General features: G+C 63.7%; 1 protein-coding gene across 6 annotated transcripts in view; it reads right to left on the reverse strand.

The window, feature by feature from the left end:
- Window positions 1-285: 285 nt before the first annotated feature.
- The window catches only part of CEP131 (centrosomal protein 131), a 38,346-nt gene continuing 23,984 nt past the window's right edge, over window positions 286-14,647 (reverse strand). The window contains exons 6-26 of one of the 6 annotated variants that reach the window (XM_033182558.1): window positions 14,204-14,317; window positions 12,987-13,145; window positions 11,102-11,219; window positions 10,493-10,621; window positions 10,151-10,319; window positions 9,660-9,754; window positions 8,795-8,977; window positions 8,391-8,567; window positions 7,682-7,807; window positions 7,453-7,578; window positions 6,468-6,584; window positions 5,507-5,609; window positions 4,574-4,775; window positions 3,380-3,487; window positions 3,135-3,252; window positions 2,975-3,049; window positions 1,880-2,019; window positions 1,583-1,760; window positions 1,315-1,478; window positions 607-667; window positions 286-535 (exon numbers count right to left, since the gene is read on the reverse strand). In XM_033182558.1, coding sequence (XP_033038449.1) covers window positions 461-535; window positions 607-667; window positions 1,315-1,478; window positions 1,583-1,760; window positions 1,880-2,019; window positions 2,975-3,049; window positions 3,135-3,252; window positions 3,380-3,487; window positions 4,574-4,775; window positions 5,507-5,609; window positions 6,468-6,584; window positions 7,453-7,578; window positions 7,682-7,807; window positions 8,391-8,567; window positions 8,795-8,977; window positions 9,660-9,754; window positions 10,151-10,319; window positions 10,493-10,621; window positions 11,102-11,219; window positions 12,987-13,145; window positions 14,204-14,317 — 2,737 coding nt within the window. In that variant the 3' untranslated portion in view covers window positions 286-460. Of the gene's footprint in view, window positions 668-1,314; window positions 1,479-1,582; window positions 1,761-1,879; window positions 2,023-2,974; window positions 3,050-3,134; window positions 3,253-3,379; window positions 3,488-4,573; window positions 4,776-5,506; window positions 5,610-6,467; window positions 6,585-7,452; window positions 7,579-7,681; window positions 7,808-8,390; window positions 8,568-8,794; window positions 8,978-9,659; window positions 9,755-10,150; window positions 10,320-10,492; window positions 10,622-11,101; window positions 11,220-12,986; window positions 13,146-14,203; window positions 14,318-14,647 lie in introns of all 6 variants that reach the window. The other 5 variants (XM_033182557.1, XM_033182560.1, XM_033182561.1 and 2 more) reach the window with 5 other exon arrangements.

The raw sequence follows: 14,647 nt of genomic DNA on the forward strand, positions 1-14,647 counted from the left end.
GGGGGCTGCGGGCTGAGCGCTGGCGGGCTGCGGGCTGAGCGCTGGGGGCTGCGGGCTGAGCGCTGGGGAGCTGCGGGCTGAGCGCAGGGGAGCTGTGGGCTGAGCGCAGGGGGCTGCTGGCTGAGTGCTGGGGGCTGCCAGCTGGGGGGCTGATGGCCAAGCTTCATGATTCCCTGGTCAGCCTGCACGGGCTGGAGGGAGGAAGAGAGCCAAACCCACGCCTGGCTGCTCTGCGGGTCTAGGGCGGCCTCCAGCCCAGGATAGAAGACAAGGCAGTCACTCAAGGCACTGAAAACAACGGCCTCCTTTACTGATAAAATGCAGCCACAGGTGCTCAGCCATGTGCATCTCAACCACCGGCCTCTGCAGGGGACAGGCGGACATCCCCGTGGGCCTCCGGGCCACGTCCAGCCTCTGTCCTCTGCCTTCCGTTCTTCGGCAGTGTTCCCAGCATCCCTGGTCACTTGGTACTCGGCGCGGGCCGCCTGTGCTGCTCCAGCAGCTTCTCCAGGTGGTCGGCCCGCTTCACCGCAGCCTGCAACACACCCGCAGGGTCAGGCCTGCTCCCAGCCCTGAGGTCCCGCAGGGCTGGCCACGGGGACTCACCTCGTGCTGTGTCCGGAGGCTGCTCACAGCCTCCTCCTTCCTCGCGAGGGCCGTCTTCACCCTGTGTGTGGCAGGTGGTGGGCTTCAGCGTGGCCCCCGCCCCATGGCCCCAGACTGGCCTGCAGCGCACAGGGTGCCTGGGGCAGCCACCTGGTCAGCCTGGTCCCGGCCCTGCTGACCACGACTCCTGTGGCTGGCCAGGCAGCTGTCCAGGGAACCCACCTGCTGTTGAGTCAGGACCCAACACAGGCCCCTGGAGTGTGACCCTGGCCACACCTGGAGAGGTCTGGTACCCAAAATGGGGTGGGAAGCCTCGCCCACACCCGCCTCTCAGCCCGTGGCAGCAGGCGGCACTGGAAGGACGTAGGACTCCCGTGGAGGGAGTTCACTAGGAATCTCACAGCGCCTGGCTCTTTCAGCGTCTGTCCACCCAGCCCAGGGTCCTGGGAGCTGCCTCCCTGGAGAACTCGCCAGGCCTAGACACGATCCACTCAGGTGCCCCAACAGGGATGGCCAACACCCTGGACTAAGCGCCAAGGAGGAAAACAGATCCAGGTCTCCAAGGCCCCAAAGCCTCTACCTACAGGGCCCTGTCTCTGCATCTCCTGGCCTTCCTCAGCCACAGCCTCCTGGGGCTTGGAGCTGCAGGGGCCCTGCCTGCTCCCCTGCCCCGCCTCCATCTCCAGCCCTGCAGCCCCCCACACCCACCTCCGGTGCACTTCCTCCAGCTCCAGCTGCTGGCGGGCCTGCAGCGCGGCCAGCTCGGCCTTGGCCTGCCGTGTCTCCTCCTCAGAGGCTGCCAGCCGGTCCTCAAACTCCTGGCGGATCACCTGGGCCAGGTTGCTACGCTCGCTAGAAAGCCGCTCGTTCATCTGGGTGGGCACAGGAGGCAGTGAACCTGCTGCCAGCAAGTGGCTGCATGCATGTAGGACAGGCCTGGGGGTGCCCACTGCCCACGTGATACCCGCCCACTCACGGCCTGCGTGTCCTCCAGCGCCCGCTCCTTCTGCCGCACGAGGCCCTGCAGACGCAGATTCTCACCCTCGGCCTCGCCAAGCTGGCCCTTCAGCTCCGAGCACCGCTCCTGAAGCTTCCGCTCCGACTGCTCCTGCTCGGAGAGCTCTGCCTCGTACTTGTCCCGTAAGCGCTTGATGCTGGCGTTTTGGGGAGGGCAGGGTCACTGCAGCCCAGTCACACATGGGTCCTTGCACCTTGGCTCCCGGGCCTCCCCAGCTGGCGACCCAGCCGTATCCCACGCGTGGCGGGGCCTCACCGACTCTCAGCAGCCTTCTCACTCTCTTCTTTGGCCAGTGCCACGTCGGCCTCCAGTCGGTGAATGACCAGCTCAATCTCCTTGTCTCGGCCTTTCCGGATTTCTTCCCTCAGCTCCTGCTCCCGGTTCAGCAGCCACGCCTCCTGGCGGGACACACGCTGCCTAGGGGGCTGCCACCCGGAGCAGGTCCGCGGGGCCAGGGCCAGCCTCAGGGGGTCCTGGGGGGCTCCAGGTTCTGAGCCACAGTGGAGCAAGGGACCTTCCCCCTCTCCAGGCTCCTGTCCTGGGGTGTGCTACGTCCTGGCGTCAGGACCCATGTGGGCACAGGCGTACCAGAGGTCGTCATGATGCACAGCCCAGGGTCCCCTCCCTTAGAGACCCACAGCCCATGACGACCTGAGGTCACCATCTGCTACCACATAGGCTGGGAAAGTGGAACTTGCCACGTTGCTGAGGGCGGGGCCTGGGCCCCCAAGCCCAGGCAGTGAGAGCCTACTCTGGCAGCCTCTTGGAAGCCTCTGGAAACTCCCATCGAGTTTCACGTGCCCAGCCCTGGGTCCCACAGGCCTGCGTCGGGAGCATGCTCCTGGGCCCGGAGGCGTCCACTGCCACAGCCTGCCTGGCTACTGGGTGACATCCCAGCCCACCAGGGTGTGAAACCAGGTGACGGGCATGGTCAGCCTGGGCTGTGGCCTCACGGCGGGCATGGGTGGTGAGAATGTGTGTGTGGGACTGTCACCGAGGCAAAATCCACCCCTGTAGAAGGCCCCAGAGACTAAGGGGGGCCCTGTTGTGCGTGTGCCCCTCTGTACATCTGAGTGTCGGTGGGCTGGCCATGGGGCACACAGGTGGAGCAGCCCCTAGCGAGGGGGACAACACCTGTTCTCGGATGACAGAGGATGTGCCCCAGGCACCCTTGATCCTTCCAGAGCACACACAAAATATGGGCTGAAAGCAACATACTAGCATCAGCTCAGACGACAACCCCAAGTAGCCAGATGTGACTCCCAGAAACGAGACCCCGGGATGCCACGGCAGCGGGGCCCACCTGGGGCAGCCCCCAACCCCTGCCCACCTGGGTGCTCAGGCCCCCACCTCCTTCCTGGCACAGCCGGCCTCCCACGCCTGCCTCTCCAGCTCCAGCTGCTGCTTCAGGGCCTTCAGCTCCATCTGGGGGGTGGACATTAAGAGGCTAGTCAGTCCCACCCTGCCCAGACCCCCGGCCAGGCCCAGCACAGCCTCCCGGGCCATAGACCTGGTGCCGGCGCTCCTGCTCCTCCCTGCCCTTCTCAAACTCCGCCCTCAGGGCTCGGGTCAGCGCAGAGCTGCTCTCCTCCAGCTGCTGCCTCAGCTCCTCCAGCTCTGCCCGCTGCCTGTGGCCAGGGAGGAGTCAACAGGTGAGCGGTCATAGAGGAAGGAGTCAGGGATGAGAGAGGTGAGTGGGTGAGGGGTCGGGTGGGAAGGGTCCCTGGGAGAGGGCGTGGTGCCCCCGGGCAGCACCTGGCTGCCTGCTGGCCCAGTCGTTCCCTCTCCTCGGCCACCTCGCTGTACAGCCGCTGCCGTTGCTGCTGCAGCGCCCACTGCTCCTGCTCCAGGTGCTGCTGGAACCTGCGGGATGGTCAGGACTGACTTTTGGGGGGTAGGGATGGGCAGTCCCAGGATCCACCCACCGCAGGGGCACAGGCCAACCACCAACCTGATTCAGAGCTCACGAGCAGCCCTCTGGGGCCCTGTCTGGAACCGGCCCCTCCCCCTCGGCAGCTGAGGCCCCTCAAAGCCACCGCCTGGGGCCAGGCAAAGCCACGAGGACCTTGCCCATCAGCCAAGCTCCGTAATTCCCTGAGCTCCAGGCCCTCGTGGTGCTTTGGGAAGTGGCTGTGGAGCCGCATCTGGGCTCCCTTTTCCCTCAGCCTTTGTGCCGGCCTCACCCTGTTCAGCGTTGCCCCATGAGTATGGAGGGCGGGAGGCAGGTGCCTGGTGGGGCCTTACCCACCTCCCCTGCCTCCGGCCTGAGGGTGCCAGGTGCCTGGCTCCGTGACCTGAGTAAGCTCGTGCCAGGGCCTCGTCCTGACCCCACCTTCGGGGAGAGACTGGGGGACCAGCCAAGCTGCATCTGGGGTGGACCAGCCGTGACAGGCAGCAAGGCAGACAGGAGTAGGTGGCTTCCAGGCTCTGTCCTGGTGGCGCAGACAGTGTGGGAGGGGCTGCCACTGGTCCCTGTGGCCCACAGATCCTGACCACCACTGGGCACGTCCCCGGTCCCCAGGACTCAGGATGCAAGAGCAGGAGTCACCCCTCAGACCCCAGGCCAAAGGAGTGAATGAGAAAGAGACCGTCCCTGGGCCGCAAGGTCAGAGCTGGAAGGGCCTTGAGGCCGCCTATCTATGGGTCAGCTGCTCTGGGGCCAGTTCTGAAAGAGTGGACGTCTGGTGGGGGTTCCGAGCCCTAACGTTGGGAAAACACCCATGCAGAACCTGCAGACCTCGGCGGGCGTGGCCTGCAGACATAAGCCTGAGGACACTGGCCTGGCTGAGGAGGCTGGGCCCCTCCAGGGCCAAGTGCCCTGCATCCTCCCTGGATGCTGCACCAAGACCCTCGCCCACCTCTACATGGGAAACCCACTCCGACCTTCGAGGATTCCCCGACTCCCCACCCTGAGGGTCCTGGCCCCACCGGCCTGGGGCCACCACCCACCGCTGCCGAGCACACTCGCGCTCCTGCTGGCCCAGCGCCTCCTTCTCCCGCTCCAGCTGCTCCCGCAGCTCCTCGGCCTGGCGCAGGCAGCGCTGGGAGGCCCGCTCATCCGACTGCAGCAGCTCCGCCTCATGAAGGCTCTTGAGCCTCCGCACCTCCTGCTTGTGCCTGGCAATCAGCTTCTGGATCTCAGGCTCTAGGCCTGGGGGCAGGGCACTGGCTAGGGCCATGTCCAGCCGGGTGGGCCCAGGAAGCCCAACCATGGCACAAGACTGGCCTGTCTCAGGGCCACAGGGGACCCCGCCCACCCAAGGCCTCCTTGGATGCAACCCGAAGCACAGCTGAGTCGAATGCCCAGGAAGTGGGGAAGAGGCCCCCACAGGGCCACAGCGCCTCCCCTAGCCTGCGGGGCTCAGGATTCCCCGAGACTCTTGGTGCTCCCACTGACGGCTCCCAGGCACCCTGACAGCAGGTGTCCAGAGCAAGAGGACCAGGCCTCAGGGAGCCCTGCACACCACCCAAGGGTCCGAGGCCCCTTGAGACCCCAACACCCACCAGCCTCCTGCCCCATCCCCCTGCCTGCACCTGCCTCTTCCCGTGGCTCAGTCTGCTTCCCGTGGCAGCGTCCACGTGCCACAGTCATCCACAAACTCCCGATCTCCCCTAGCCCAACCCTGAGGAAGTGAGGCACTGAGCCCCCTCGTTTCAGTCCACTGCCTGGGTGCTGGGGGCCCGGCCAGGCTCCTGTGTGGAGCCCACCTGCCCCTAGGATCACAGGGGAGGCCGTGACGGGGCAGTTGGGACATGAGTGTTCACCTCTGCCCAGGAAGGTCTCAGACTACATGAATGCCTGAAACTATGGCCCTCTCAAAAGAAGCCCTGGCCGCAGCACCCACCCCACACCTGGCCGGCTCGGGGGAGGGGATGGCCCACCTCGGACAGTGACCTCCTTGATCTTCTTGGTTTTCTCACTGATCCACTTCTCCCGGCGGACTTTCTCAGTGGCACTCATTAGTTCTTTGAGTTTTTTAATCTCCTGTGAGCAGGAGAACAGGTCAGGAAGAAATGATGCGAAGACACCCCCATCCCTTTGCCACCCTAAGGGCACAGGCAGGGCTGGGCTTCCAAGTCCACCAGCACAAGGCTGGGGCTCATGGGTAGGTGTGCTGCCCCGAGACACTCACGCCGGCTCCAGAGAGCCACGGCTGCCCTCCCCAGCGCCGGCGGCCAGGCTGGAGGCCCAGGCCCACCCAGTCACACACCTTAGTGGCCTGAGACATGGGAGGGCAGCCATCAGCCTGCAGAAGCCCTGCCCCAGAGAGGAGTGCTCCTGCCTGTCGGGATGGCCCCAGAGCCTGCATTCTTCCACGTGACCGGCAGTCCTCAACTCCGGCTGTCAGCCACGGTCACGTGCAGGGATTTTAAAATGCCAGTGCCAAGCCCACTCCAGAGCCTGGGCTCGGGACCATCACTGCCCAAGCTGGTAGGAGGCATAGCCAGGGAGGCTGAGGCCCCCAGGGAGCCCCACACGGTGCTGCACTGATACTTGGTCAGTAGAGAGAGCAGGTCCCATGGCCCAAGGACCTGGCAGTGGGGCAGGCCAGGCAGACTCCTGGGTCCACGGCGACCGTGCTGTGGCCGGGGAGGGACTGTGCGTCCACATCTGTGACAGCAGGTCCACGGCCCTGCCCCAGAGCCTGGCAGCTAGAGAGGCAGGAGTGGACTCGCTCGGTGCCACGGTGCTCCCCCAGACAGCCCCACCCACTGCTGTGGCCCTGACACTCTGAGGCAGGAATGAGAACTCCGAGTCCGACCCTGTTCTGGGGGCTGTGCCGGCAGAGCCTGACCTGTGAGCCCGGCCTGGGATGCTGTGCAGTGGGGAGCGAAGCCTCACCAGCTCGTGCTGCGCCTGCACCTGGGCCACACGCTCGGTGCATCTCTGGTCCTCCTGCTTCAGCTCGGCCACCACAGCCTCGCACTTTTCACTCAGGACCTTCTTGTCTTCAATCAGCTGTGTTGGGGACCAGAGGTGAGGTGGCTGCACCAAGGCCCCAGCCCAGCAGGATCCCTAAGGGAGGAGATCCTCCCAGCCTCCGAGGGAGGCTAAGAGCAGCCCTCCCCTGGGGCTGCCCCTCCTAGGTTTGTGGATGGACCCTGGGGCCAGTGGGAGGGCATGTGTGCAAACACGGGCCCAGGCCTGCATCCGCCGCCCTGTCCTCAGCTGGGGGACCCAGAAAATGTCAGAGGAGCCCCAGCCCACCCCCTGCAGTGATGTCAGGGGCTTCCTAGGACGAGGGTGGCTTTGCCGTGCCCGTCACCCAGCCCCGGAGGACGAGGGTAGCTTTGCCGTGCCCGTCACCCAGTCCCGGAGGACGAGGGTAGCTTTGTCGTGCCCATCACCCAGCCCCAGAGGACGAGGGGTAGCTTTGTCGTGCCCGTCACCCAGCCCCGGAGGAGGCCCACTGTCTGCCAAAGGGTGTTAGGACCACACCAGCCTCACTGCAGGCCCCAGGCCAGACCCCAGGTCAGGACACACCTGTGATGACCACCAAGCAGCCCCTGGAGGCCCCTATTCTCACGGACCCCAGATCTAGAGTTCTCTCCAGAATAGGATCCGACCAGGGCTGCGACTGAGCCGAGGGGCCGGCGGGACACCCCTACTACCCTCACTCGGGGCAGCTCTGGGTAAAGACAGGAGTGTCCTTTCCAGGGCATGGACGGCTGGGAACGGCACGGGAAAGGCTTGGAATGCATCCAGCAGATACCTGTGTGACCTCCAACACAGGAAGAAGCTCACCGGCAAAGGGAAGCCCCTGACTCTGGAAGTCTCCGTGAACCACGAGCTGGGTCCGGGCCTCTGCGGTCCCCAGGCCGCTCACCTGGTCGATGAAGGCCAAGTGCCGCTGGATGGTGGCCTCGTAGTGCTCCCTCTGCCGCTGCAGCTGCCGGTTCAGTGCCTTCTCTGTCTCCTTGACCCGCCGGACCGTGAGGTCTCGCTGCTGCGCCTGCAGGGTGTGGGCAGAGGAGGGAGGCGCTGGGACCAGTGGGCCCGGCCTCGGCAGGTAGGAGGCTAGGAGGGCCTAGGATTAGCAGTGCCCGCAGCGTTACCAGCGCTCTCTGCAGCAGCAGCATGGCCTGCTTCTTCTCCTCCACCTCCAGCTTCAGCCGCATCACAGACGTGCTCACCTCGGACCCCAGCTGCAGCGGCCCGGGCCCCGCCTCCAGCACCCACCCCTGCAGACACAGCCGAGCATCAGGCAGCAGTGGCAGAGGACAGGGAAGCAGCCAAGGACCTGCCTCAATGCACCTGCAGCCCTGCCCTCCGGGGACAGAGGGGCTGCTGCACACGGGAGCCCGTGGGAAGCCGGAGGGCAGGCGGCAGGCGGCCCGGCAGAGGCCCTTTCATTGCTCAGTACAGGAAATGGGGGCCGTGGCCTCAGGAATAAAACACAAACCATTGAAAAAGTTCTATGCTTCCCAGCTTCCTGCCCTGTGACAGTGAGTTCACGTCACTGCCCCATCTAGCCTGGCCGCTGGTGTTCACCGGGGACAAACCGATGGGTGGCCCCGAGGACAGCAAGGCTCCGGAGGCCTGAACTGTCCACACACACAGGCTCGTGGGGGCGGCTCAGGGCAGCGGGGAGGTGGGTGCAGTTTGGGGAATGTGGGCCCTGCCACCTCCACCCTGAGAGAGTCCCGTGGTGGGGGCTGCACAACTGGGTGGGTACATGGTGAGGGACCACCTCCTGCTGGGGGCCAGGTCAGGGCGAGGGACCTCCTCCCCCTGGGGGCCAGGTGGGAGTGGGCAAGGGGCGACCTCCTGCTGGGGGTCTGGCTGGTCCTGCCCAGACTTCTCCATCTCGTCCAAGAAGCTCATGATGCTTTGCAGCTTGGCCTCTGAGAGCAGCGTCCCATCCTCAGCGGGTTCGGGGAACGCACTGAGTTTTCCAAATTTCTCCAGGTTGTCAGCTGTCAGAGAGCTGGCATCGTCCTCCTGTGGGACAGGAGACCAGCATCGGGGGCTGTCAGGGTAGCCTGAGGACTGGGGGTCCCCAGGGACAGAGGTGGCGGCTGAGGCTGGGCTCTGGGAGGGAGGGTCGTGACCAAAGCAAGAAAGAGCCCGTGGCACCCCCATTTTCCCAACCCCTACAGCCACCGTATGCTCTGTGTGGATGGCACGAGTGGACAGACTGGGCAGGGTGGGGCGCACACTGCGGTCACCTCGCTGGCCCAGGCGTATCTGCCCCTGTGATGGGCCCTGGGGCGGGGCAGCGGCTCCGGCTCCTTCTCCAGCAGCTGCAGCGTGTGCAGCAGCTCCTCCAGGGGCCCCCTGGATTTGGCGCTGCCCCTGCTTGGGGCCACCGTCTCCAGCTTGTCCCCAGCTGCATCCTGGGCGAGAACGTCCTGCAAAAGAGCAGGGAGACAGATGCAGCAAGGCGCAGAGCGGGGAGACAGATGCGGCAAGGCGCAGAGCAGGGAGACAGATGCGGCAAGGCGCAGAGCCGGGAGACAGATGCGGCAAGGCGCAGAGCGGGGAGACAGATGCGGCAAGGCGCAGAGCGGGGAGACAGATGCAGCAAGACGCAGAGCCCCGAAGGTGCCGCGGGAGCTCCCCAGTCCCGACATTCAGCCTCTGGAAGGTGAGGCCAGGGCTCAGACCTTCCCACCCAGTCTCTGCAGCTGCTCAAACCTAGAGCAGCTCCAGCCACCAGGGACTCCTCCCAGCACCCCACTCCAGGAAAACAGGCTGTGCAGCCACCTGGCCCCACCACTGAGCAGCCTGGGAGCCTTGGCTGTCACATCACCCCTCGGAGCCAGAAGCTCTTCTTCTGTAGATGAGGATGCAGGGCCCCCACCCCAGGACATCTGTAAAAACCCAACAGGTCCACCCCAGCAAAGGCTCCCCTCGGGGCAGCCAGCATCGCGCATCAGAACAAGAAGACCCCTCCTGGGTGGCCTCTCCGGGCGTAAGTGGCCCCTAGAGCAGAGGAGGGGCTGGGACAAGCTCAGCTCAGGACACCCCTGGCACAGATGCAGCCCTTAAAGCCAAAAACCACGAGGGAGGGAAGGACAGCTGTGCCCAGACCTTCGTCCTGTCCTCTGGAGGCTGCTGTGGTTCTGGGGATGAGCTGGAGGTGGGCAGGCAGCAGTCTCCAGGGCCTGCAGCAGGGAGGCCGGTACCTGCACAGCAGAACACAGCATCATCCCACAGAGAACATCCTGGGGCGGGCAGCGACTCTGGAGGCACCCCTGGGAAGGAGCCAGGCATGGGGGAGGCGGAGGCGACCCCAGAAGCAGAGGAGCTGCCATGGCCTTTTAGGTGTGGAGCTGTGGAGGATGAGTGCCACCCCACCCTTCCAGGCCTTCTGCTCTGTAGGGCCCCTATGTCCAGGAACACTTGTTTGTCAAGGTCTCGACACCCTCGTCAGGTCAGCTGGAGGCCAAGGCCCCTAACTCCGAGCACTGGGGCTGCCAACACGGGCAGCAGCACGGGAGGCTGAGGGGAGGTCCACAGGGGCTGCACCTCCTTCCTGGCTGCAGCCCACCCCACCTCCACGGGCACAGAGCCACTCTCACCAGCATTGTTGGCCTTGAGGGCCTGGTGGGCGGTGTCGCCTGGCGTGGGGGACAGCTCCTGAGCAGGCCGCCGCGTCCCTGGTACTCTGGTCTCCCTGGGATTCTCAGGCGGCCCACGCTCAGCTGTGATCGCCTTCTGGGCTCTCAGGGCTCGTTTCTGTTGCAGCTCCTGCAGTGGGAGCGTCGCTGAGCACTGCCCCCGGGAGAGAACGACCCCAGGCTCCCCAGCCACGCTGCCCTGAGGCTCAGTGTCCCGGGGCCCAGGGAACCCTAGCATTGGCCCCATGGTCAGGCCTGGGCCATGGTACTGCTCAGAGGTCCCTGCGCAGTCAGCCCGGGCACCTGAATGGCCGCTCGCCTGGCTTGGCGTGCCTTCTCTTCCCGGGCCTTCCTTCTGGCTGCCTCTTTCTGCTGGTGCAGGTCCAGGAGGGTCCCCTCGCCTGGCCGCTGCTGCTGCTCCTGCCAAAGAAGCTGGTGCCACGTGGTGTATACATTGGGAAGACAGAACCTAGACCTAGACCAGAGGCTTCCCCACAACGCCCCAGAGTCCCCTAGAGTTCATGGAATCTCAGGGCCAGCAGGGAAGGTGAAACCCCACTAGGACCTTGAACCTGCCATTTCTCTGCTCTACAGAGGACGAGCCCTGCGTCACAGGTGGCCAACAGTTCCGGCACCGGGGAGACAGCTCATGCCCACGGAGTGTCCTCCGGAGACCCTCCAGCCTGGGACGGACCCAGCAGGCATTTCCCGACACTCAGACCCTGACGACCGCCAGTGAGGACCACCCTGCCCATCCGCAGGGACCCAGCGTCAAGAAGGATGCTTCACCCTGAGACAGGACCCACGGGCAATCCTAGGCTTTGATTCCACCTGTCCCAGAAACTCAGAGCCCTGGGATTCTGGGCCAGACCCCCTGGGGGAGCATGGAGTGACTGAGGCGCCCACACTGACCTCCCTCTTGGCCTGCAGCAGGTGCTCCAGGCGGGCAGCTCCCACTCGGCGCCGCTGCACCTGGTGGCGGTACCAGCGCTGGATGGTGACAGCGGCCTGGTTCACCTGGTGGATAAACCTGCCCAGAGAGAAGGGCTCAGGGCCCAGACCAAGCCAGCGCCCCGGCAGGAGCCAGCTGGTTGCTGGTGGAAGGTCCAGCTGGGGAAGAGAGAAGCCGGCGGCTGCACACAAGTAGCCCTTTTCACATGGCAGGACCAGCCCGCCTGGACCAGCTCCGCTAAAACCCAAAACCTTCCTCCTGGGAAGGTGTTCAGGGGAGAGGAAACGTCTATCCACGCAGGCCTGTGTGGCCTTATTTACAACCGCCAGGAAGTGGGAATGGTTCAGATGCCCATGACCTGGCTACGGTGTGAACACTCGATGGCAGGACCCTGCCCACAGGCAACAGGCCCGGGACTCAGGCCAGTGCAGGCCACAGGCCGTGGCTCCACAGAGGGTGGTCGGAACAGGCAGGGCTATGAGGGAACAGACTGGTGACTGCTGGCATCAGGGCCAGGAAGGAGCTCGAGGAAAGCCTGGAGGTGCTGGGCCGTTTCCTTATCTTGGTCCACTGTGTCCACAGACAGCACTATACACCCTGGTGGAAGCTCATGGAACTGCACACTTACAATGGGCACCTTTTATTATATACAAATGATACTGAATAAAACTGATTAAACAACAAAAAAAATGCTTCACCTTGGCTCTTGGGACCATGTGTGGATTCTCTCAGCAAAGGCATTAACAGAGAACCCAGAACGTGTGAGCCCTAGCTCGGGGGCGGTCTGCCCCGGGCAGAAGTAGGGGGCTTTGAGGAGCCACGGGCTTCTGGTCCCCCTTCCCTCGTGCCACCCACTGCGTCTACAGGCCTGGTCTCCCTAGCCCTAACTGGGCGGCAGGGTGGGTGACGGCTTCGCCAGGGGGAGGCTCCGAAAGTCCAGGCAGGGAGGTACCCCCACGACTCTCCTGACCAGGAACGACCGTCATGGTCACAGGAGGCTCTGCCCACACCCCCTCCAGCTCCCCAGGGGCAAGTGGCAGGGACGCAGCCCCCAACAGTCAACGTCACAGGAGGCTCCGCCCACAGCCCCTTGAGCTTTGGGTGTTGTTGGCTTTTTTCAGTTCTGTATCTTCTTTGCCTTTAATGTTGTTTTAAGTAACAGTTTTACTGAGGTACAATTTTCTTTTTTTTTTTTTTTTTTTTGAGGCGGAGTCTCGCGCTGTCACCCAGGCTGGAGTGCTGTGGCCGGATCTCAGCTCACTGCAAGCTCCGCCTCCCGGGTTCACGCCATTCTCCTGCCTCAGCCTCCCGAGTAGCTGGGACTACAGGCGCCGCCACCTCGCCCGGCTAGTTTTTTGTAGTTTTTAGTAGAGACGGGGTTTCACCGTGTTAGTCAGGATGGTCTCGATCTCCTGACCTCGTGATCTGCCCGTCTCGGCCTCCCAAAGTGCTAGGATTACAGGCTTGAGCCACCACGCCCGGCCACTGAGGTACAATTTTTCATACTACAAAATCTACCCATTTTCAGTGTACAAGTCAATGATTTTTAGCAAATCTAGAGTTGTGTGACCATCAGCACAGTGCAGTTCTGGAATGTTCCACTGCCCCTGGAGGAGCCCTCTCTGCCACCCCTACACCTGCCTTCTACTTCCTCTGATAAACCTGCCTTTGCTTGGTGTTTTATGTAAACAAAATCATGCCACATGGGGTCTGCTCAGTCTCAATATTTTAAAGCAACCAATGAATGCAAATTTCTATCCTCGGAGGTGTGAGCCCCCAAGACCCCGACGCCTGCCCACCCCTGTGTTCTGGCCTCAGGCTCCCCACCGCCCCAAGAACGGTCACCTCTCAGCCTCCTCCTCTGTCACCTCCTTCCGCCTGGGCAGGCCCGTGGTGCCTCCAGCGTTGTTCTGGGCCGAGTGGCTGGCACTAGAGACATTCTTTGGTGGCTTCCCGAAGCCACTGCTCTCGCTGCCCTCGCAGGTGGCTGCCTTGATGATGTTGCTGACAGGAAAGAAGCAAAGAGCCTGGTCTCACCACCCGGGGTAACGGCTCTGCCCACAGGCCACAGGTGCCTGCTCCCAGCAGTCCCAGGACTGAGCCTGGAAGGGGTGCCGGCCGCCAGGGCAGAGGGGGACAGCGGCAGGTGTGAGGCCAGCTCTCCCGTGCCACATCCTGGCCTCTGGACCACCTGTGCCCTGACAAGGTCCCACTCACTGGTACCCAGGATAATGAGCTCTTTGCATTTAAAAAGTTCTCACTAAAGTTACATTGGGAGGCTGGGTGTGGGGGCCCACACCTGTAATCCCAGCACTCTGGGAGGCCAAGGCAGGCAGATCACCTGAGGTCAGAAGTTTGAGACCAGCCTGGCCAACATGGTGAAAACCTGTCTCTACTAAAAATACAAAAAAATTAGCCGGGCATGGTGGCGGGCACCTGTACTCCCAGCTACTCGGGAGGCTGAGGCAGGAGAATCACTTGAACCTGGGAGGCGGAATTTGCAGTCAGCCAAGATCACACCATTGCATTCCAGCCTGGGCAACAAGAACGAAACTCCGTCTCAAAAAAAAAAAAAAAAAAAAATTCCATTGAGAAAGTTCCCAAAAGTCACAGGAGTCCAGAGCCTGAGGGACACTTGAGAGACCCCAAGGCCATCCCCAATCCCAGCAAGACCGTGCGGTGGTGGACTTGGGGGCTCCTCTGCTCCGCTCAGCCCACCACCGCTGTGACGCCTTCTGGGCTCTGGACAAGCCCTGGTTTCCTCCTGGGGGCCCCACCCCAGGGTGAGCCCCAGACCTCCCTGTGCCGCCACATCTGGGTTGTTTTCTGTCTGTGGGAAGCTGCCGACCCAAGGACAGCAGAGGGTGGTGGACTCGGACGGGGGGCCCGGTTTGCGGCTGCTCCACGCGGTTTTATGTGCACTGACCATGTGCCCTGGCCGAGGTTGGACCCCGTGTGCACTGACCGTGTGCCCTGGCTGAGGTCGGACCCCGTGTGCACTGACCGCGTACCCTGGCTGAGGTCGGACCCCGCAGCCCCGCAGCCTCCCCGGAAGACCTTACTTGAGGGAGGGGGCAGTCTGGTTGGAGCTCTTGAGCGGGGGTGCCCTCTCCGAGGGAGTGTAGCGGTTGTGCACCATGGTGGTGACGCAGTTGCCCATGGCTCCCTTGTTGCTCCTGCCAGGCCGGAAGAGAGACAGGAATGGTCAGGCCTCCAGAGGGGACGCCTGAGATCTCAGAGCCACACTCGCAACACGGGCTGGGCGGGGACAGAGGCCTTCAGTGCTTGCCACGTTCTGGCAGCAGCGTCGTCCAGTGTCCCCAGGCCCCTTCCACAGCCTGCGCCCTGATGATGGGGTGCCTCCCAGGATAGGAAAGCTCAACCTAGGGGCTCCCACGGGGCAGGGGATAGAATCAAGGCGTGAACGCCAGATGTGCCCAAGACAGGGGGAGCCGCTGAGGCCAGCAGCTCACAATCAGCTTCCGGAGCAGACTCACAGAAGCGAG

Source organism: Trachypithecus francoisi, unplaced genomic scaffold (genome assembly GCF_009764315.1).
Source record: "Trachypithecus francoisi isolate TF-2019V2 unplaced genomic scaffold, Tfra_2.0 Lachesis_group20, whole genome shotgun sequence".
Taxonomy (NCBI): Eukaryota; Metazoa; Chordata; class Mammalia; order Primates; family Cercopithecidae; genus Trachypithecus; species Trachypithecus francoisi.